Here is a 20,780-nt window from a genome sequence, read left to right on the forward strand (position 1 = left end):
CAAGTTTGTATGGCTACGGATAAGGGGGATGTAGTGGGCAGGACTGCACTAAATGACTGGGCCAGACTACAGCGCTTTGGCCACAGACTGCACTTAAGAGATTAGTCAGAATTGTATAAACACTGAATACACCAAGGTGGTAACGCTGTTGTAATACTGTTATACCTTGCATAGTAAAAGATAATTGCCTAATAATGTGCAAATACCATGTAAAGATGTAGTGAATTTATTTTGACAGTGATGGCACTTAATTTGTATTCCAGCACATTATTTAAGTAACACAATGGAGGCAGCATGTAACAGAGTCTCACCATCTAAATACTCCTTGAGCTTGCTGACAATCTTTATATTTAACGCATTTACAAATCTGTAAAATAAAACTAACGAGTCATGTTTATATCAATTTTAATCAGATTACTGTTGTTGAAGCTTTTTATTATCTGCTTTGATTTTACGTACACATGCAACTTTTGTTATCTTACTACATCAGAACCCAGACTTAACATCACCATATGTAACATTTTCACACATTTTACATTTTTGAATGAGTGTTGGTGATGGCAGGTAATTATTTGTTCTGTAAGAAAAAGGGAATTGTTAAGTTTCATTTTATAATTTCTTGAACATCAGTAACTTACCTGAAAACAATGACAACTATTTTTAAAAAGTATGCTATATCTATTGTTGAGAATAAAAAACAATTATTTTAAACAAAAGAATTTCTCATCCTTCAACTAATACTGGAGTTAAATTCACATTAGCTATTTTTTAAGAGGTTCCCTGATAAATGGAGGTTCAATTATACTGTATCTATACAGAATACAGTATATGCAGTTGGCATTACAAAATATGCATTTCATTATAGTGTTACTGATAGAAATGTATAATTACAATTATAATATCAAGGGCAATAATCATGAATTTTTAATTCAGTTGTGATTGTGCACCCACACCCTATATGTGGTGTAAAATCGAAGCACATTAGATGACGGTTTTGAAAGTTGGGAGTTTTTAAACATTTTATTTATTTAAACAGTCACCATTTTTGTTTATGAAATATTTTTGCACTAGTGAGATATTCAAAAATAGTAGCAATAATGTAACAATTATATGTGATAGCTGAGAACATAAAATCAATGTTTTAAATCGCAATTTACAGTATTATGTACTGTAGCACAGATAAGCTTGTGGTGGCTGTACTGTAATGCTTTCACAGATTGTACTGTAGATTCCAACTCAAGTGATACAAAATTTGCATTGAATGCATTTACATGCACAAACAAAACCAGGATAAGGTGAGTAACCCAGTTAATGCAGAAACCTGGTTTCTAAAACCCCTCCATATACATGTGTAAGTACGCCTCTGGGTTTTGGCACAATGCTCTAACATCATCAAATTGCACAAAAAATGCTGTGAAGTAATTAACACTCATCCATCCCCTTTTTACATTCTCGGCCTAAAGAACACAAGCAGCTGTGTCGCACGATCATACAGTTTCAACTATTCTGTAGCAAATAGCTGGATGAAAACTAAACTGACACTTTATGTTAGGTTACTCTCTATTTTAAAAAGCAATCACACTGCGTAAACACACATTACTTTTAACGTGTTACCCTCAACACGGATCCAGAGATTGCGTTGCTTGCCCTTAGCACTGTATTGTACGTTCAGTTTACCATCAACCCAAGTTTGCTGATTTCTGAAATAGTGAGACAGTTTATATTAACCAGGTGAAGGAATACTGCGATCACCCAAGCATTTGCCTCATGGAAATTTATTTTATGGATGCCTCTACCCCAGGCGGCTGAAAGCATGTGCAAAGTAAAGAAATGCAACGGACATGTGCAGACTACAAAGTCCTTAACTGCTACCCGGCTGCATCACTGGAAATCTATGCCTTTCTATGGCTATTTAAATTCAAAGTTTTTATAATTTGTTGGTATGTTAAATATGCTAGAATTGTAAAATAGGGCCATAAAGGAACATGACATTTATGTATATACCAAGCAGGTAAAACATATTAATCTTTAAATAAAAAAGCAATGTAATACAGTTTTGTTAAAACAGGCAAATGAAATGATCACAAACTTTTACACCATAGTATCTGGATGCCAGCCTTAAGTTTTTACCTGATATTCATTTTCAGAGTTCTCAATAATTTTCACAAACTCTTTGGCTGTTTGGGCTTCATTCTGAAAATAAAGATGATTTATATTAACTTGGCTCTCTTCATTTTCATATAAATAATGCATCTTTGGAGGACCTCAGCAAACTTTCAGCTCATGCTACAAACAGAGTTCTCTGCAAAGTGTGGACAAGAGCTACCCAAGGTGCACCCTGTAGAATAAATGAAACCAAAAAGAACTTAAGGCAAGATAAACCTAGCAAATATTAGCATGGCACAATCAAATGTTGTCTTAAGACAATCACATATTGTTGTCTCTCCAAATTTTTTTCATCAATAATTATGATTCACTATTACTTATAGCATGTTAATGCTTTGCAAAGAAGTGTGCCGAGTTTAAGGTATGGCGGCAATGTGCCAGCATGCTATGAAATCATCTGATTAGATTACTGTCCTCAATTCAATGAGACCATATGCAAATTTAAAACGTGTGGCAGCCAAGGTGGCACATGGGTACTCAAAAGTGATTTTTATTCTTATTCCATATATGCAATGCTTGTACACATACAGAATCAAATACAGACATGGTAGTTTGATGACAGATACACACTCAAATCATAAGATTTCTGTTCTTTTCCTAAACTAAACCTCACAGGTTTTATTTAAGTGAAATCATGAACCGTGGAAGCTAAAGGGTTGGTGCAACTGTGGTAGAAAGTACTTTTCACCTACTGTATTATCTGGGTATTAAAACTGTCCATAACAGTGCTTGGAGATGATTTTTCGAGATGAACAGTATATCCTAGAGGAAACCACATCCCTCGTTTGAAAGACTGCCATGGAAGGAGATGAAAACATTTAAGCACATAAGCTGAAAGTCTTTCAACCTCAAACATGTAAAAAGCATTTTTTTTTTTTTGCATTGAAAAATTACATTTTTGATTAAATCTCATCTTTCTGCTGCAAAATGTGCAAAACACTAATAGTACAAAGTCAGAAGTGTAGAAAGTATAATAATGATAAATAATAATATAAGCAGCACACTACACAGGTGTGAGTGACATGTCACTTTCAGATTCCCAGCATCACTTTGGCTTTCATTGACTGCTTCAATTTCTCTGCCTGAAGACAGATTCATTGCGTTACAACTTACTGATGAGAGGTGTTTGTGACACTATGTGATTTTATTATTTTTTTCTCCAGCCTTTGGAGTTTTTTTTTGTTTTTTCTGTCCACCCTGGCCATCGGACCTTACTTATTTTATGTTAATTAATGTTGACTTATGTTTATTTTTTATTGTGTCTTCTATTTCTCTATTCATTTTGTAAAGCACTTTGAGCTATATTTTTTTGTATGAATATGTGCTATATAAATAAATGTTGATTGATTGATTGTTGATTGACACCATTACGAGGCTAGGAGAAGATGTGCATATACTGTCGCCAGATAATGCTTGGGCTTGATGCTTACACATGGCAAGTCTATACCATTGCCTGAGTAACACTTGGTACTAATGCTGTTGGCACTTTTATAGCCCGAGTAAACCACGGGTGTTAGGAGAGATGCATCTATACCATTGCCTGAGTGACACTCGGGACTAATGCTAACGAGGTTAAAATGATTGAATGTCATCAAAATTTTTAGCTTGCTTTCTTATTCCTAAAATGGCATTGATCCTCTGTTTTATAATCCATCCATCCATCCTCTTCCGCTTATCCGAGGTCGGTTCGCGGGGGCAGCAGCTTGAGCAGAGATGCCCAGACTTCCCTCTCCCCGGCCACTTCTTCTAGGGGAATACTGAGGCGTTCCCAGGCCAGCCGGGAGACAGTCTCCCTCCAGCGTGTCATGCGTCTTCCCCGGGGCCTCTTCCCGGTTAGATGTGCCCGGAACACCTCACCAGTGTGGCGTCCTGGAGGCATCCTGATCAGATGCCCGAGCCACCTCATCTGACTCCTCTCGATGCGGAGGAGCAGAGGCTTTACTCTGAGCCAATCTCAGATGACCGAGCTTCTCACCCTATCTTTAAGGGTCCTACTTTGGTGGTCCGATCCTCGGCTACAGACGATGTTTTATAATCTATGTGCAATTTCAAGGGGTGGATCAAACTCTAACACTCGGCACAAAAAGAAGAAGATAAAAAAAAAATACAAAAAAACAATTTTTACCACAAGAACAGGAATGTTTTTTTTTCTTTAATTTATAAAAAATGCTTTGCTTTAGAATACAACCTAATTTGACAAATTAATATAAACCATTTTTTTAACAAAGATCTTTGAATTGAAAAACATAAAAAAGGAACTGAAGTTTGGGAAAATCATTTTATACCACTTTAGCATCTTGGACTATAACTATAACTGTGACGCAGCTGTGCTGAGCTTGTCCTTGAAAGGATGCCATTAGATTACACAATATAACAAAGGCCCTTTGTTCTCACTTTTGTCTATATTGTTTAAAGCAGGGGAGAGCAAACCTTTTGGCTCAGGGGCAACATTGACTTAAAATTTGGCAGACGGGTCAGGCCAGCACTAGATGCATACATATCAAACATAAAAAAGGCGTTATATTGTTAATATTTACATTCAGTTTTAGTGGGAACAGTGTTATTTGATCACCCATTTTTGCCAGTGCATCGAAGTCTGGTATTAATTTTGCTTTGGAAATTTTCAGAACAGATCACTGAACTGGGATCTGTGGGGTGCTTTGTTGGTGTTCATCACACTAAAAGTCTGTTCACACACATTCGTAGAGCCAAACACCAGCATCCTCTGTGCCATCTTCTGGATGTTTGGTAATTTGGATGTGTTTAATGAAGCATAAAACTCCAGTTTAAGAGAGTTGAACTTCTCCTTTAAGACGGTGTCACATTGGAGATCAATCAGTTCCAACTGCAACTCCTATGGTGCCGTTTCAGGGTCTTGTGTGAAGGGACATGACACCAGCTGAAGTGACTTGTAAATTTTTCCAAAATCGGAAAAGCAACGGCAGAATTCTCCATGCAGGTTGTCCAGTGATTTCCTGTATTTTTTCACAAGTCAAGGGGGCCTCTTTCAGCGTAGCCAGTGTGGGGAAATTAACAAATGAGTTTTGACATTTGCTTTGAGAATAAAGCTAGCTTGGTTTTGAATGCTCCGATGTTTGTGTACATTTCATGCACAAACTAGTCTTTCCCTTGTAGCTTCACGTTCAGCTCATTCATGTGTGTCAGTATGTCCACAGCAAAAGCAAAATCACAAAGCCAATCTGTGTCACTCAGCTCAGGAAAATCGTCAGCTTTCTCAAGTAGCTCCAAAAATGAGATAATCTCCTGTTTAAGCTCCCACACTCGTTGATATACTTTCCCCAAACTTAACCAGCGGACACTAGAGTGGTAAAGCAAGTCCTGGTGATCAGCGTCAGTTTCTTCAAGAAAAACTTAACATACGATGCTTAAGTCCCCCCGCTCGAATAAAGTCAACGAGTTTTACAACTGGCTTCACTACGTAGTCAAGCTGCAATACAGATTTACACAATGCTTCCTTGTGGATTAGGCAGTGTAAGAAAATTACCTCCCGCTCAGGGTTGTCCTCCTTCACCCTCTCCTGGATTCTTTTGAGCAACCCGACGTTTCTTCCTGTCAGATTCGGCAATCCATCTGTGGTAACGTTGGCGAGTGTACTCCAAGGTAGCTTGTGTCTTTTGATGACCCCCGACACGCTGTCATACAAGTCCTCTCCCTGCGTTTTCCCCTTTAGGGATTCCATTGCCAAAAACTGAGTGGTGTCCTTTATGTCATCACTTTCGTCCAGTGCCAAGGAATATAATGTAAATGACTCCGCTTTTTTGTTTAGCTTGCTAGCTAAGTCTTCGTCAATTAGCTCAACATGGCAAGTCACTGTCCTGCGTGATAAGCTGATTTCGTCAAATTTGTTCTTCCTCTCGGGACACAAGATACCTGCTGTCCCTACCATGCACTCTTTGAGAAACTCCCCTTCGGAGAAAGGCTTGCTGGTCTTTGCTAATTTGAATGCCAGCACATAACTTGCCTTCGTGCTTGATTCTTGGATGGCAGTTTGTCGGAAAAAGGTGTTTTGCTGAGCCTGCAAACTAGCTGCCAACCTCTGAGCGGTAGTCGTCCGTTCTTCCGTTGACTGGTCGTTAGCGTAATTAACATTCTTGGTGGAAAAGTGACGGCTGATGTTGTATTCCTTTAAAACTGCAACGGCTTCTTGGCAAATAAAACATACAGCCTTTGACTGGACTTCAGTGAAAAAGTGTTTAGTTGTCCATTCCTTATTAAACACTTGGCACTCACTGTTGACTTTTCTTTTTTTTTGGCCCACTCATTGTTGCAGATAGGTTCAGAGCAGTAGCAGAGTAATAACAGAGAGTAGCCCGGGCTCCGCAAAATGAAGTCATTGTATCACTGCACCTAATGCGCCACCTGGTGGAACACCAGGCATTACAGGACAAGGACAAATGAATGCAGTCATAATTATGATTTGGGCAATTGTGTACCAATCTTTGACGGGCCAGATTAAAAAGACCAATGGGTCAGATGTGGCCCGCGGGCCGTAGTTTGCCCACCCCTGGTTTAAAGTATGCATACACTTCTCTAGGAAGCAGTCTTTGACCTTGAGTCTTAGCACCCTGAATACACTCCATTATTAGATTTACATAATCCTACTTTACCTTTTAAGTTGGCACTTCTCAAACCCAGTTCAGGGGACACACTGGCTGCAATTCCCCCCACCCCAAACAACTTATCTATTTAAACGGAATCCTAGCCTAATTGTGTTTTACGGTTCAATGAAGACACTACAAATCTAAGTTTGGTATTTTTTTATTAAAACATACTAACCTGTTATATGGAGGTAATGTATTTGTTTGTTTTTACTTAACAATATTTTCATTCTGATTTTCACTCTGATTTTCTAAGCATTCTGGTTAATCCTACTTAGTAGGTCTAACACAGATATTATCGCAACCTTGTTATTAATTGTGATTATTGGGATACAATGAAGGGAGCAAACTACACATAAAAAGGAGAAAAATCTTACAAAAAACAACAAGAGAGAGTTAAGGATTTAAAGCTATAACAAAAATAGAAATACCTGTAAATATTTTATACATATAAAACTCATACTGTTATGCTTTTCTGAATATAGAATAAGAGAAAACAAGACCCACTAATTAAATGAGATCAATTATCACTGACTGTGAATCTGGTTGGAACAAAAACCTGCAGCCACATTATGTCCCCGGGACGAGTTTGAGAACCACTGTTCTAAGAAAATGTGCTCATCTTAAAATTTTCATGCTAAAGATGCTCTTGTATATTTGTATCTATAAAAGCTTTGTATAAACAAAGAAGTGTTAGTATGCAGTATCCATGGAGGAGAAACATCTTGTATGATATACTCAATATGACGTGTTTTGTTAAATAAAGTTTTTACCTTATCTGATGGGAGTCCAGAGTGCATTTGTATACTTTTTCCAAAGTAAACCAAGGATCAAAAAATTTTCCCTAATATTTATCCACTGAGCAAAGTTTATATGTGCACATATATATTCTGGAATTATTTAAAATATCACACAAGGCCAGTGAGAGACTCATTTATCATAACCCAAATAAACTGAGTCAGTGCTTAATATCGGTCAATAAGTTCCACACTGCATCACAGTTGCTTATTTCCATTTAATTTGCACTTACAGACACTGTCAAGGACTCCTGAATTTCTTTATGGCTAACCAACTGAACATTCCCATCTTCATAGTAATGGACCTGCAGAAAAAAATGCAATAATGAGCTTTATAGAGGCCCTGGGCATATTTTATAACCCATTATTAATGTTCAGCAGAAAAAAAAACCCATAAAACTAATTGAACTAAAGGCAAAATATAATTTTGGCATTATGTCTAATTTGTGCTCCAACCTGTATCTTGAGTACTCCCACAGCTTGAGTGGTGGATTGGTTGATGGTAAATTTCCATTCCGATCGCCAACGGCCATTCCTGAGAAAAAGATAAAATAATAAAGCAAACATCCCTCATGTTCAAGTGACGAAACAGCTGTAACTGCTCCAACGGTTCTCAGAAAACCCATTTTTGCATTTTCCTTATGTTTCCCAAGAGATTATGGAGTCAGTTAGTAGGGCAACACTGACAAATTTTAAGCAATATATTGTACTCATTTTAAGAACTGAATGGATCTACTAGGAACTTTGGGATGTATTCATTCAGAAAGCTTTACTTAAAAGTAAATTCATATAATTGAATCAATGACATCTATCAATTTATTTACTTCAGAATTGACGGATAAGGATAGAAAAGACAAAAACCATAACTGATTTGAGATTAAGGCCCATGCCTGGCCAGGACGCCCCTTCACTATATGTTCAGGGGGGAGCAGCCATGGAATGTGCAATACCTCCCCCTAGATGCTAGATGGCCGCCCCTCTGGGCTGCAACGGTGCCTTGGTCTCCTGCAGGGCTCCATGGGAATTGGGTGCAGCCCTGTTGGGTTCCACAGGTGCCGCCAGGGGGTGCTGTAGCTGGGACTCCTGATCCTGTAAGGGCAGCGTATTTGTCACACCCGGAAGTGGAGCCGGAACTCGACAGTCAACCAACTGGAGCACTTCCGGGTGGACTATAAAAGGGGCCAGAAACCACCACTCATGGCCAGAGTCGGGAGGAGGAGGAGGACGAAGCTTTAAGGAGGAGTGGTGGTGCCAGAGAAGAGTGTGTTTTGAGTGCTTTATTTGTGTACTGGGAACTGTGTTGTGCCTGTGGGGGTCACAGGGAAGACATGCCCTACAGGTGAAGAAAATAAAAAGTTCTTTTGTTTTCATACGTGCCTCCGGGTGCGAGTCTGTGACAGGTCAGGCACCTATATAGCACTTTTTACACTGGGTATGTGTAGTGTGACTTACCAGAAATTTTTAGGTTGAAACTGGTGGCTCTCGATGCAGGCAATAATTGTTTGCTGTCCATCAATTGTCTTACCATAGACCTACATAACGTAAAGAAAAAAAGGCAGGTTTACTCAGCACAGGTAAAATGAATAAATTCATACTGCTAATATTTTTGGGACTTTATTATCTTCATAGAAAAAAAGGGGAAAAAAATATGCAAAATATGAAGACCCGAAATCCTAATGGTAGTGGACTTAAGACCAAAGGCATATTTGCCTGATCTCAACATCTGGTGGAAAAATATACAGATGTGCCTGATTTACAATTTTAACACTGGTAAGTGAATGTCTATACTTTAAGGCGGCAGATGGAAGAAAGTCAAATAAAGAGAAGATTTCTGAACACGCAGAGGATCCTATGCTATGCTCAAGACCACCGAAAATAAAAATTGTATCAAAAAAGAAAATTTGACGATTCAACACTTACTGACACCCTTGTATTAGGGCAGAAGACATTTCAAGGCAGAAATGCTACTATCAACCATATAAGCTAACCAACCAACATTGGAATATATTTACATTTATTTTATCTAAAACAACTTACAAAAGAAGTAACAAATGAACCTCACTCTGTGGACAGTTTAGGAACAAAATGCAAGCTAGTTACACTTCCTTGATTGTAAAAACCTAACAAGCCATTTTCAATTAGACATAAATTCACCAAAAAAAAAAAAAAAAAAAAGAGTCTTCAAATGTGTCATTCAGGGTTTTAGAAGTTGGAACGGGGTAGGCAGCTCATTACACCAGCTAGGAGACACACATGAAAAGGGTTTTAACTGAGATATAATGCCATGCAGAAGTGTCATCACCAGACACCATTCATCAGGCAACCTAAGTGGGCGAGAAGGAGCACAGGGCCTCACAAGTGTCTCAGTATACAGTACATAAGGTGCTGACCTACAGACTACTCTGTAGGCAAGGATTTAAGATGAAGATATGCTGCTACAGCGAGCCAATGTAGGGATCTGAAAAAATGAAAAACATGTGCCCTCCTTGGCTGGTTAAACATGAGACATGCTGCTGCATTTACAATCTGCAGAAGCTTGGTAACACATGGCAGTTCTCCGCCAGCAGAGAGTGCCAGGAGTCCAGACAGGACAAAACCAAAGCCTCTTTAGATTACAAGTTGTGCTGAAAACTCCAATACACAATTATGTATAAGTTAAATTGCAACATACTACAGGTAGTATGTAAAAAAAAAAAAAAAAAAAAGACTAGTCAATGCAGATACAGTTTTTAAACTAATAGTTGTTTTATACCACTACTTTGCTAATAAACTTAGATATTGTGTAAAGTCAAACAAGCCTCAAGTCTGCTTGCGCACAACCATGTTAAGGTGGTCTGGATGAGGCCTCTGCTACAAGACTTTTAAGTGGGGGGTCGTGGGGGAAAAGGCACCATATGCTGGCCAAGTATTCTGACAGTGTGTTGAATTTCAAACTTCATTAAGCCTGAGCTGTGAACATCTGGAAGATCATCTTCTGAAGCAGAAGTATGATTAAGCAGAAACTTTCCAGAGTTATACATTTGTACTAGATGGAAATGGTGAGCCATAAGAATCTTTTGCAAATTTTGGAATCTCACTGTCTCCTCAAACACATCTGCAACAGACATTCAAGCAGACACTAATCTCATTACTCATGATGATTGTAAAAAAAGTGATTTTGGAATGATTGTGTATTTACGCACTGTATTGTATATACCTGTGTGTATTTATACACTGTTCACAAAAATTAAAGGAACACTTTTTTTATTGGGCCTGGCATGAAATCAATTAAACCTGTCTGATAATTTTCTGGTTGGTTAAGCAGCTGAGGTCATTGTTAATCACTTTCAGCTGTATTGGTGTTCATGGACTTAACGACAGGTGCACTAAAGTGGCAACAATTAGAAAACCCTCAAAACAGGACTGGCTTTACATGTGGAGGTCATTTCAAGTTTCTCCCTCTTGATCTTTTTTGGCTGGTTTTCCACTTGTGCTAGTTTTGGCTTGAGTAATTATCTCTACTGGCAGTATGAGGCGATTCCTTAACCCTACAGAAGTTGCACAGGTTGTCCAACTTCTCCAGGATGGCACATCCACACGTGCTGCAGCAAGAAGGTTTAATGTGTCTCCCAGCACAATCTCCAGAACATGGAGGAGATTTCAGGAGACTGGCTGTTATTCTCGGAGAGCTGGACAGGGCCGTAGAAGGTCCTCAACCCATCAGCAGGACCGATACCTGCTCCTTTGTGCAAGGTGGAACAGGCTGAGCACTGCTCGTGCCCTACAGAATGACCTCCAGAGGGCCACTGGTGTGAATGTCTCTACCCAAACAATCAGGAACAGACTTCATGAAGATGGCCTGAGGGCCCGACGTCCTGTAGTGGGCCCTGTGCTCACTGCCCAGCACCGTGGAGCTCGACTGGCATTTGCTCAAGAACACCAGAATTGGCAAGTCCGCCACTGGCCCTGTACTTTTACAGAGAGAGCAGGTTCACCCTGAGCAGCTGTGATAGACGGAAAGAGTCTGGAGAAGACAAGGAGAACGATATGCTGCCTGCAACGTCGCTCAACATGACAGGTTTGGTGGTGGGTCAGTGATGGTCTGGGGAGGCATATCCATGGAGGGACACACAGACATCTACTGCGTAGGAAATGGTGCTCTGACTGCCATAAGGTATCGAGATGAAATCCTTGAACCCATTGTCAGACCCTACGCTGGTGCAGTAGGTCCTGGTTTCCTCCTAATGCACAACAATGCCCGGCCTCATGTGGCAAGAGTATGCAGGCAGTACCTGGAGGATGAAGGAATTGAAACAATTGAATGGCCTTCACGATCCCCTGACTTAAACCCAATAGAACATCTGTGGGACATTATGTTTCGGTCCATTAGGCGCTGCCAGGTTGCTCCTCAGACTGTACAACAGCTCAGGGATTCCCTCATAGAGATCTGGGAGGAAATGCCACAAGACACCATCCGTCGTCTCATTAGGAGCATGCCCCGACGTTGTCAAGCATGCATACAAGCTCGTGGGGGCCACACAAGATACTGAAAAGCATTTTGAGTAGCAGAAATTAAGTTTTTGAAAAAATGGACTAGCCTGCCACATCTTCATTTCACTCTGATTTTAGGGTGTCTACACAATTGAGCCCTCTGTAGGCAGAAAACTTTTATTTCCATTAAAAGACTTGGCATCCTTTTGTTCCTAAGACATTGCCCTGTCGTTATTTGTATAGATATCCAACTTCATATTGAGATCTGATGTATCTAATGTGTTTCTTTAAAGTGTTCCTTTAATTTTTGTGAGCAGTGTATTTCAGTATAAACTTTAAAATCTTAATCTTTTTTATCTTTGGTTACTAATAACGGTTCTCAAATGCAAGCCTGAAAGAATGGATTTTAAACACCAATGGCACAATCTGGATAGAGGAGGAAAAGAACAATTTCAATATGATGCAAGAAAGAGACTACAAACATAGAGACTTGCATACTGAAAATATATTTGTTTAGACTAAACAACTTCAATTTAAATATAAAACTTACGCTAACACATTTCTCCTATTGAATGCTGATCACATACTTGAGCAAAGCAAACTTTGGTCACTTTACCTCACCTTCATCTCTACTATGTAGTATGTATACCAATTAAGGAAGAAACGGGAGACTTCATCAATGTTTCCACAAAATATCAACAAGAGCAGAAACCACACTGTAAAGAGATTGTGTTGTTCCTTAATTTGCATTTACAAAAGACACTAAATCAGCTTTAGGTTGTATAACAAATGCTTTTCTCTTGACTCGGTCAAAAACATTTGCTTTCAAGTGCCCACCAACCCCAGCCTCAAGCTTTGACTATGCGCTATCCATACACTTTACTGGATTCTAAACTGTAGCATGTATCAAAAAGTTTTCTTTATCACCATAAACCCTTATACCAGTGATTCCTTAAGTGGGACGCTGGCCCCATTTTTGGGGGCAATTTGAGATTTTAGGTACGGTAAACAATTTATAAAATGAAAAAAACAGAAATTCACCATTAAAAATGATAGAAAAAAATTAATTTCTTACAGAGACATTTATATACTGTATTTATATAAACATAGAAGGGATGATGAAAAACCCTTTCATTTATGATTTTTCAACCGGCTTGGATTTTTACCATTAAAATATGACTTGTAACAATGATTATAAAATTTTGCAATATCACAAATATATAAAATGATCAAAATATTACAGAAAAAGTTGTCATTAAAGTTATTTTATATTTATGAATATCACGTTTCTTACATGTTTTCAAAACTGTATTTTCATATTACTTTTTTTTTAAACAATTTCTTAGTGATTTCTTTGTCAGTACTTCAACTATCCTTTCCCTCTTTTGTTTCCATGTTCTGTGGAAGCTTGTTTAGCCCAAATTAATGACATTATGGGCTTCCACCATGTGAACAGGAGTTCACTTTTTGAATATTTAGTAATAAGAATAAGGTATATGTTACAGTGGGGGGGCATCAGGATTTTAGAGAGGCCTAGGTGGGGCATGGCCAGAAAAAGGTTGGGAACCACTGCCTTCTACTCCATTAAAGCCCTAAATGGGATAAAGCAGGAACACAAAACTTAATTGCACATGCTGTAATAACCTGCACATCATCTCCTTTTGAAAGGATCCAAGCTCATCCCTGTTTGGATTCATTTTCTGACAAACTTCCTTTTAGTGAAAAACCTGTTCCTGGTCTTTCTCTCCTTTAACTGGTGAGGAAAAAGGCTTTGAAAAGAACTGTTGGATGGAGCACTAAATATTTACATTTAGCTCGATTGAGAGCATTGTATTGATGCTCAAATACCAAACTAAGAAATTGTGGAGAAAAAAACAACAACAACAAAAAAAGAAAAACCTCCATGCTCACCAGCTTCTACAGGGGCAAAGTGAAGGCCATCCTTTCTGGCTGAATGTACAGTTGCTTCAGGGATCCAGACTCATTGGTTTTACTCTCGACTCAAGTACGCAGTATTCAGTTTGCTGTTAAATGTTATTTCCATTACCAGAATTCACTATTTTTAACTGCACTTAACAGCTTCATACCCCATGTGTGGTTTCTTGCCATTTTACTTCCTCATTTACACAAAAATTCCACATGAGGTGGCAGGGCTCTAGAGTGCGACCAATTTGGTCGCACGTGCGTCCTAATTTCTCAATGGTGCGACTAAAAAAAATCAAAGGTTGCACGAAACTCCGTGACTCTTAAAGTCTCCCTGTTGTTCAACAACAGACACACATTAGGCCCATATCGTGGTCTAAACCAATCAAAGATAGTGAAGGGCGGTCCTCTCGAGCAGTTGTCTTGCGGGGTCTTCCTGACCTGGGCTTGTCAAAAACGTCATCAGTCTCTTCAAATCTTTTTTTTATCCTCTGAACTTGACGCTGAGACACACTGACGGGGTTTGCCACATCAGCAGTGGATTTGGTCTTCAGCCTCTTGATAATCAACACTTTAGTCTCAGGGTGAATCTTAGGCATGTTTGCAGAGGTCTTGTTGCAGTTGATGTGAAGGTCTAGTGTACTGGGGTTCTTTTTATACACACCTGAGACCTTATTGATCCATTATTAGTCACAGGTGAAGCTCATATGACAAGGCGACAACACTTATGTCTTGCCAAAAATGGACTCAATGGGCTTTACCAAGCTGTGAATATTAGAATACTTTTTGTCAGTTTCGTTTTGCACTGAAACATTATTACAAAAGCTGATGGGATTAAAATGACCCATTTCTTGTAACAAAATCTTGATTAGAAATATATTTTAGTGGCACTTCAGGTCAATTTGTACACAAGCGACAAGACTTTTGTCAGGGACTGTATAGGTCCCCTTTAACAACCTAAAGAACACACATTACACATAGTAAATATAGGTAAGAGTAGTGGTGACTGGAAAAAAATCGATATTAATATTAATAATTTTAATGTGATGGCTCATTTAAATGCAAATTATGTTTTTTTGAAAAAATACTTTTTATCTTGTCTAATTCAAATTATGACCATATAACACCAGAACTTCCCTAGCCCTAGGCAAAAAAAAACCAAAACAAAATTAAGCCCAAAAAAAGACCATCACAACCGATTTTAAGTAGCCATCTCTTATTATAAGAAAAAAAAAATCTCGGAAGGAGACGAGACGTGATTTTCTCGGAGAGACACTTGTACATCCTGCGAGCCGAGTCCACAGCCTGTTTTGCCAGCGAGAACTGAAAGATTCCAAAAACTCTGACATGGTATCAAGTCCCAGGAGATCCCGTCCCATCAAGTCACACCCAAATTACAACTATTTTCAAACAAGACCACAGTCATCTAACCACAGTTGTGTGAATGCTTTTGTCAGACACACTTCCTTTGCTCTCAGCTCTTATAAATTTTATCAAGACAATAGTTTTATACGTTCTAGATGACAAACCAACAACTAAGTGAAGAAGAAAGAGCATGGACAAACTTCGAAAAAGTCGTTTTATTGATTAGAGAGAAAGAAACGATATTCACTCACAGGCAGTTATACGTTGCATTGTCAGGATGCAAGTCCAAACAGGGAATCAAAATTCAATGCGATTCTGAAGAAAAGTTAATTCCAAATATCGTTTTTGCTAAAGTTTTAAAGTAAAAGTGAAAATAATGCTTATGTAACAATTGCCATGAATATAACAATCTCTTTAAATTGTGTAGCCGGGTAACGAAACCCAGAGGTGGGCAAGCGAAGTGAACAGGGTGCGGAGGCCCCTAGTCTTCATAAAAGCCGTGCTACAATACATGGACTTCAAATTAAGAGCCCTGTCACATATCACAACTTTTCCAAGTACATAGTCTTTGCAAGCTGGAGGCAGTTACATCACACTCTTGTAGCTCCCAGTCATGTAGTCTCACATATGAAGGGACTCAGCCCAACCAGTCTGCGACTCTCCCTGACAAAAACAAGCAGGCCTTGATTTTGTCTTAAGACATATAGGTGGTCTTGTGTTTGCATTGAGAACCAATGAGCATGTGAGAGAGCGGAGAAAACAATGAGGCACAATGCATGCAGTAAGGGAACAAGGAACACAAGTGTTTTGGACCTCAGGGTCAGGTATCGGATGTCTTGTGTTTTACATACCATGAAAGGATAAAGTGGGGTGGTTTGGTCTTGGAAGAGACAGAGAGAGAGAAACAAAAATTGCAAAAATTGTGGCTGAACTCAGTATACACAGAAAGCAATCGTACAACACCATCTAGCACTGGCACTGTGAGGCAGTACGTTACTGGCTGTTAGAAAAAGGGGAGAGGATGCAATATTTTGGAAATCATGCTGGAAAGTTGTCATTAAGTCATTTAATTTGCAATTCCCATCAATTTGTACATGTGTAATCTGACATTCTAAAGTGAAAAGATCAACAACTCAAGTCTTCAAATACAACATCCCTCCCAACTAGACGGCATGTAACACTGGCTTAAAACAAATTAAAGACTTTTCTTTAAAAACATGTTCACACAATATCAGTAGGGCTACAAATGATCTAGAATGCTTACCGTGCAAACACCATTAGGATAATGCTCCTTGACATATGCTCTAAGGGCATCATCGCAAGCATCTCTCCAGGGTCTCAAGTTAGACTCCACATCATAAGACTGAGAGTCACTTGCTTCTTTCCTCAAATGGTCAAATTTGAATGAAAGCTTGTTTCTGGGGTCAAAAAATCTGCCGTGACCAAGATCTCCATGCTCGGTTATCAAGACCTGAAAAAAACGAAGTTGAACACAAAAGGGAGGATAATCTAAGAAAGGTCAAGTAATCCACTGTTTCAGCTTCTCCCTCCACCCCCAAACAATAATGCAGCTTCTTGCACTGAATTCAATTCCACCTCTTGAACGAGTTGTTTACATGAAAGTTGCAGTGACTTTGGGGTCATTCCATGAAAGAGTGTCACATGAAATCAATCATATCCTTAACTTTACAGCCCTGTAAAAACCGATGATCACGTACCAATTTTTACTTATTTTGCGATTTCTTCAAAGATCACAGGAAATGTAAACAAAGTTGTTGTTCATACCACAGTGATGTTCAAGATGATTAAAGCTGCCATATTTTATGCAGGCTAATAGGGAGCGGGGATTCAAACATACAAACAAACCGAACTACACATTTTTTGAAAACTGTGCAGCAACAATTTTTTTTTCAAAATCAGGTGAATCTTGATAGAATGACTTTTATAAAATGGTTTATTTTATAAGTTGATTTTAAAGTTGAACGTCACCATTTATCACATTTATAAAATGATTAAATACTGCACTTAATATGCAGAAATATGCTATCTACAAAACATTAACTTTACAACACTTTCTGTAATAAAAACTTCCAATTATACCTAGTTAATTCAAATGTGCTTGGAGAAGGTATGTCATCTACACACTAAATTTCTCAACCTGATCCAGTTGAGAGCACATCTGTTTGATTTAAATGCTGAGCCAAGGATAGCACCACAGAGCCATGTTTAAGCTCCCCTAAGTAAGTTCCAACATTCTCCCTTCATCTCCCATTACCCATTTTTTTAACATATGAATTGCTTTGCCTAGTAATTTCACACTACCTGATCTTCATGTGCTTCAAGTTTCACCGGGGTAAACTGATCCATGTTGTACTGGGCAAATGCACTAGTAGAAAGATTTGGAAGGGGGGACAGGAGAGGGGAGAAAAAAAAAATGAATAGCAACTAAATAAGAGCCACAATCATATATATTTTTGTAACTGCAAAATGTTAAAAGAAATATACAAAAGCATTAAAAATAAACATTAGCTACCTTGCACATAAACATATTTGTAACAGTTGTGCAACTTTCATTTACCCACTTATGCATGTACAAAGAAACAAGTTGTACAGTAGGACAGAGAAAATAGAGTGCTAGGCCACTGTTCTTGCTCATAGGATCATGGGGGTAACTACAGTAATATAATTCATTACATTGGAGACAACAAATGATGTGACAAACATGGCTTTGCTGCAAAAAGCTATATAGAAGTTATTGCTAGACACAGATTGGTTGTAGCAGACATATAAGAAAAACAAAGCTAAACAGCCAAAATTCTCTTTAGTATAAGTTTTATATTTAAATATAACTATAATATCTATACATATAAAAGGCAAAGCCCTCACTGACTCATCACTAATTCTCCCACTTTCCATATAGATGGGAAGCTGAAATTTTGTGTGCTCATTCCTTGCAGTGTACTGACAAAAGTTAGATATGTTTCATGTCCTACTGCAACACTCAAGGGGGCAAAATGGGTGTACCCCCTAAACTGTATACCAAAACAGGGGAGACCCCTCCTCACTATTTCTGCGACTTCCAATATATGTAGGAAGCCCAAATTTCCCAAGCTCATCCTTTACACTGTACTTACAAACGTTAAGTATGTTTCATTTCGCGCCATTACTCGTAACAAACTTTAGAAAATAACGTTTTCTTTTTGTCGGTTCTCACCATTATGCTGTAAGGAACTTTCAGAACTGACCTCTCCTTTTGGCGGTTTCATTCCTTATTTCTGTTAACAGACGATTTATTTCACGTCAGAGACGCACAAGGGCCGCCCCCGGTCCCCCTTCCTTTTTCTGTACGGCTGCTGTCCGTGCACCTACAACGTGGTTGGCTCCCTGCCTAAAAATGTGCATTTCTCATACATTTACAATCATAAATTAAACTCTTTACAATCATCAAATTCACTCTCAATACTAAAATAAGCCTATGGCAATTATGTTACGTTATTTTTAAAATGTTTCCTTTTCTTTTTCATAACTTCCTTAACACAGTAATTCTACGCTGTGAAGTGTGGGTATTTTTCTAGCTGGATATAAAAATAATATGCTTACTGAGCAGCCCCCTCCCTGAGAAGATTGTCATTGTTGAGCAGCAACCGCACATCTGAAAGAAAAGGAGAAACAAACTGCAATTAGGAACTGTGAGGCAAGAGAGCGCTAAACCGAGTCTGGACATGCTTTAGATATTCTGACTGGCACAGCTGACAGGAAAACAAACGGCTAACAAAATAGGAAATCAGGAAAATGTGCATTTAAAAAACAAAAAAACTAGAAGCCATTTAAAATAGCGTATTGACAGAATAGGTTTTGTTTTACTACAAAAAAGTTCATTCAAAACTCTTTCCTGGGACAAAATGTTCACCTTAAAGAGCTTGAAACTGGAAAGTATAAACCAGTGGTCTACAATTTGTTTTTTTTTTACATTGTTAACCCATTTACAATTAAAACTCCTTTCAAGTAAACGCTCCCAATCGGATTTTTCTGGATTCTGTAATATGGCATATAATGTACACAAAGACATGCCTGACATGTGCCTAGAATGACATACAACTGTAAAGAGGTTTGATCGAGCACTGGCATGTTAAATTTATAATAAGACCACCTCAACACAACAGTCAACAAACATGACATCCCCATTATGTTCCTGAAGGATGTCAGAAACAGTTTAAAAATGAATCAAATTAAATGAACGTCACCTCCATCACCAACATTATATATGCACAGAACAAGAACACGGAGAGAAGAGAGAAAAAAAATTACTTAAAAGTACCCATTTGTGCTGAAAGATAGAAATAGCAGTATTGAAACAAGGGGGACAACTGATGATAGCCACAAATAAAAGCTTTTTTTATTTCAGAGTTGTGTGTGAATATATTATATTATATATACACAGGTAGTCCCCAAGGTACAGACATCCGACCTACGACTTACGAATGGGGCTGCAGCTGCGACGCATGTGCCTCAGTAACTGCTGCTTCGTCATCTTCGGCCTGGGAACGCTGCAAGCGGTGGCTGGAGGTGGGCGATTACGCTGCTCGCGCAGTGTGGTGTCCCTGGGGTGGCGCCCAGTGACCCGTGGTCCATAGTCACCAGGGACACAGCTATTGCTCATGTGCAGGACGGAGGCTTGATGGGGCGGTTCCCAGCCTGCTAACCACGCTGCAGCAGCTACAGCTCCTGATTGGACGCAGGCTGGGGCGTTTTACTGCCGCCCACCATACACGGCTGCCCCATTTGTTCTCGGTGGGTGGCTGGTAATGCTGCAAGCGGTGACCTGGTTGTGGCTGAATGGAGGCCCATTGAGGGTGAACGGGGCGGCAGGAGGTAGCATTGTAGTGTGCCTCGGGTGGCTGCCTGTTGAAAGGGGGTGGTGGTGGGTGATTCACTACCCGCCTTTGGCCACACCGTGTTCATTCTCGGTGGGCAGATGCTGCAGGTAGCATACTGTAGTGGAGGTGACTGTGTGGTGGGTGGGTGGTGAACCACCCCCATTCATTCTCAATAGCATGCCTGCTTGTACTGTTACGCACATAGCAAGAAGTTGTCTCTCGTCAGTACATCAGACGTGCTGACCAGGGGTGCCTTCCTGCTGTGATAGTGTGTACAGTGCTGTACAGAAGAGCTCATCTTAATCTTTTGTCTTCACCCTTCAAGAATGTCTCTGAAACACAAGTCTGATACAGTAAAGAAGAGAAAAACACCACCATGGAAAATAAAGTAGAAATAATAAAAAGGTCAGAGAGATGTGAAACTCCATCATTCATTGGCAGAGCACTTAGTTACAGTCGGTCAACAATAGCATTTATTAAAATAATGGACCTGTTCCGACTTACATACAAATTTAACTTAAGTACAAACCTACAATTCATATCTTGTACGTAACCCGGGGACT

The 20,780-nt window shown here is 39.1% G+C and overlaps 1 protein-coding gene across 2 annotated transcripts in view; it reads right to left on the reverse strand.

Annotated features, from left to right (window-relative positions):
• Positions 1 to 20,780, reverse strand: part of capza1b (capping actin protein of muscle Z-line subunit alpha 1b) — an 80,297-nt gene that overhangs the window by 6,815 nt on the left and 52,702 nt on the right. For both annotated transcript variants that reach the window (XM_039749498.1, XM_039749499.1), the window contains exons 3-9: positions 18,941 to 18,992; positions 17,663 to 17,726; positions 16,605 to 16,811; positions 9,035 to 9,114; positions 8,039 to 8,117; positions 7,816 to 7,887; positions 2,131 to 2,193 (exon numbers count right to left, since the gene is read on the reverse strand). In XM_039749498.1, coding sequence (XP_039605432.1) covers positions 2,131 to 2,193; positions 7,816 to 7,887; positions 8,039 to 8,117; positions 9,035 to 9,114; positions 16,605 to 16,811; positions 17,663 to 17,726; positions 18,941 to 18,992 — 617 coding nt within the window. The remainder of the gene's footprint in view (positions 1 to 2,130; positions 2,194 to 7,815; positions 7,888 to 8,038; positions 8,118 to 9,034; positions 9,115 to 16,604; positions 16,812 to 17,662; positions 17,727 to 18,940; positions 18,993 to 20,780) is intronic.

The sequence above is a fragment of the Polypterus senegalus genome, chromosome 3, assembly GCF_016835505.1.
Source record: "Polypterus senegalus isolate Bchr_013 chromosome 3, ASM1683550v1, whole genome shotgun sequence".
Taxonomy (NCBI): Eukaryota; Metazoa; Chordata; class Cladistia; order Polypteriformes; family Polypteridae; genus Polypterus; species Polypterus senegalus.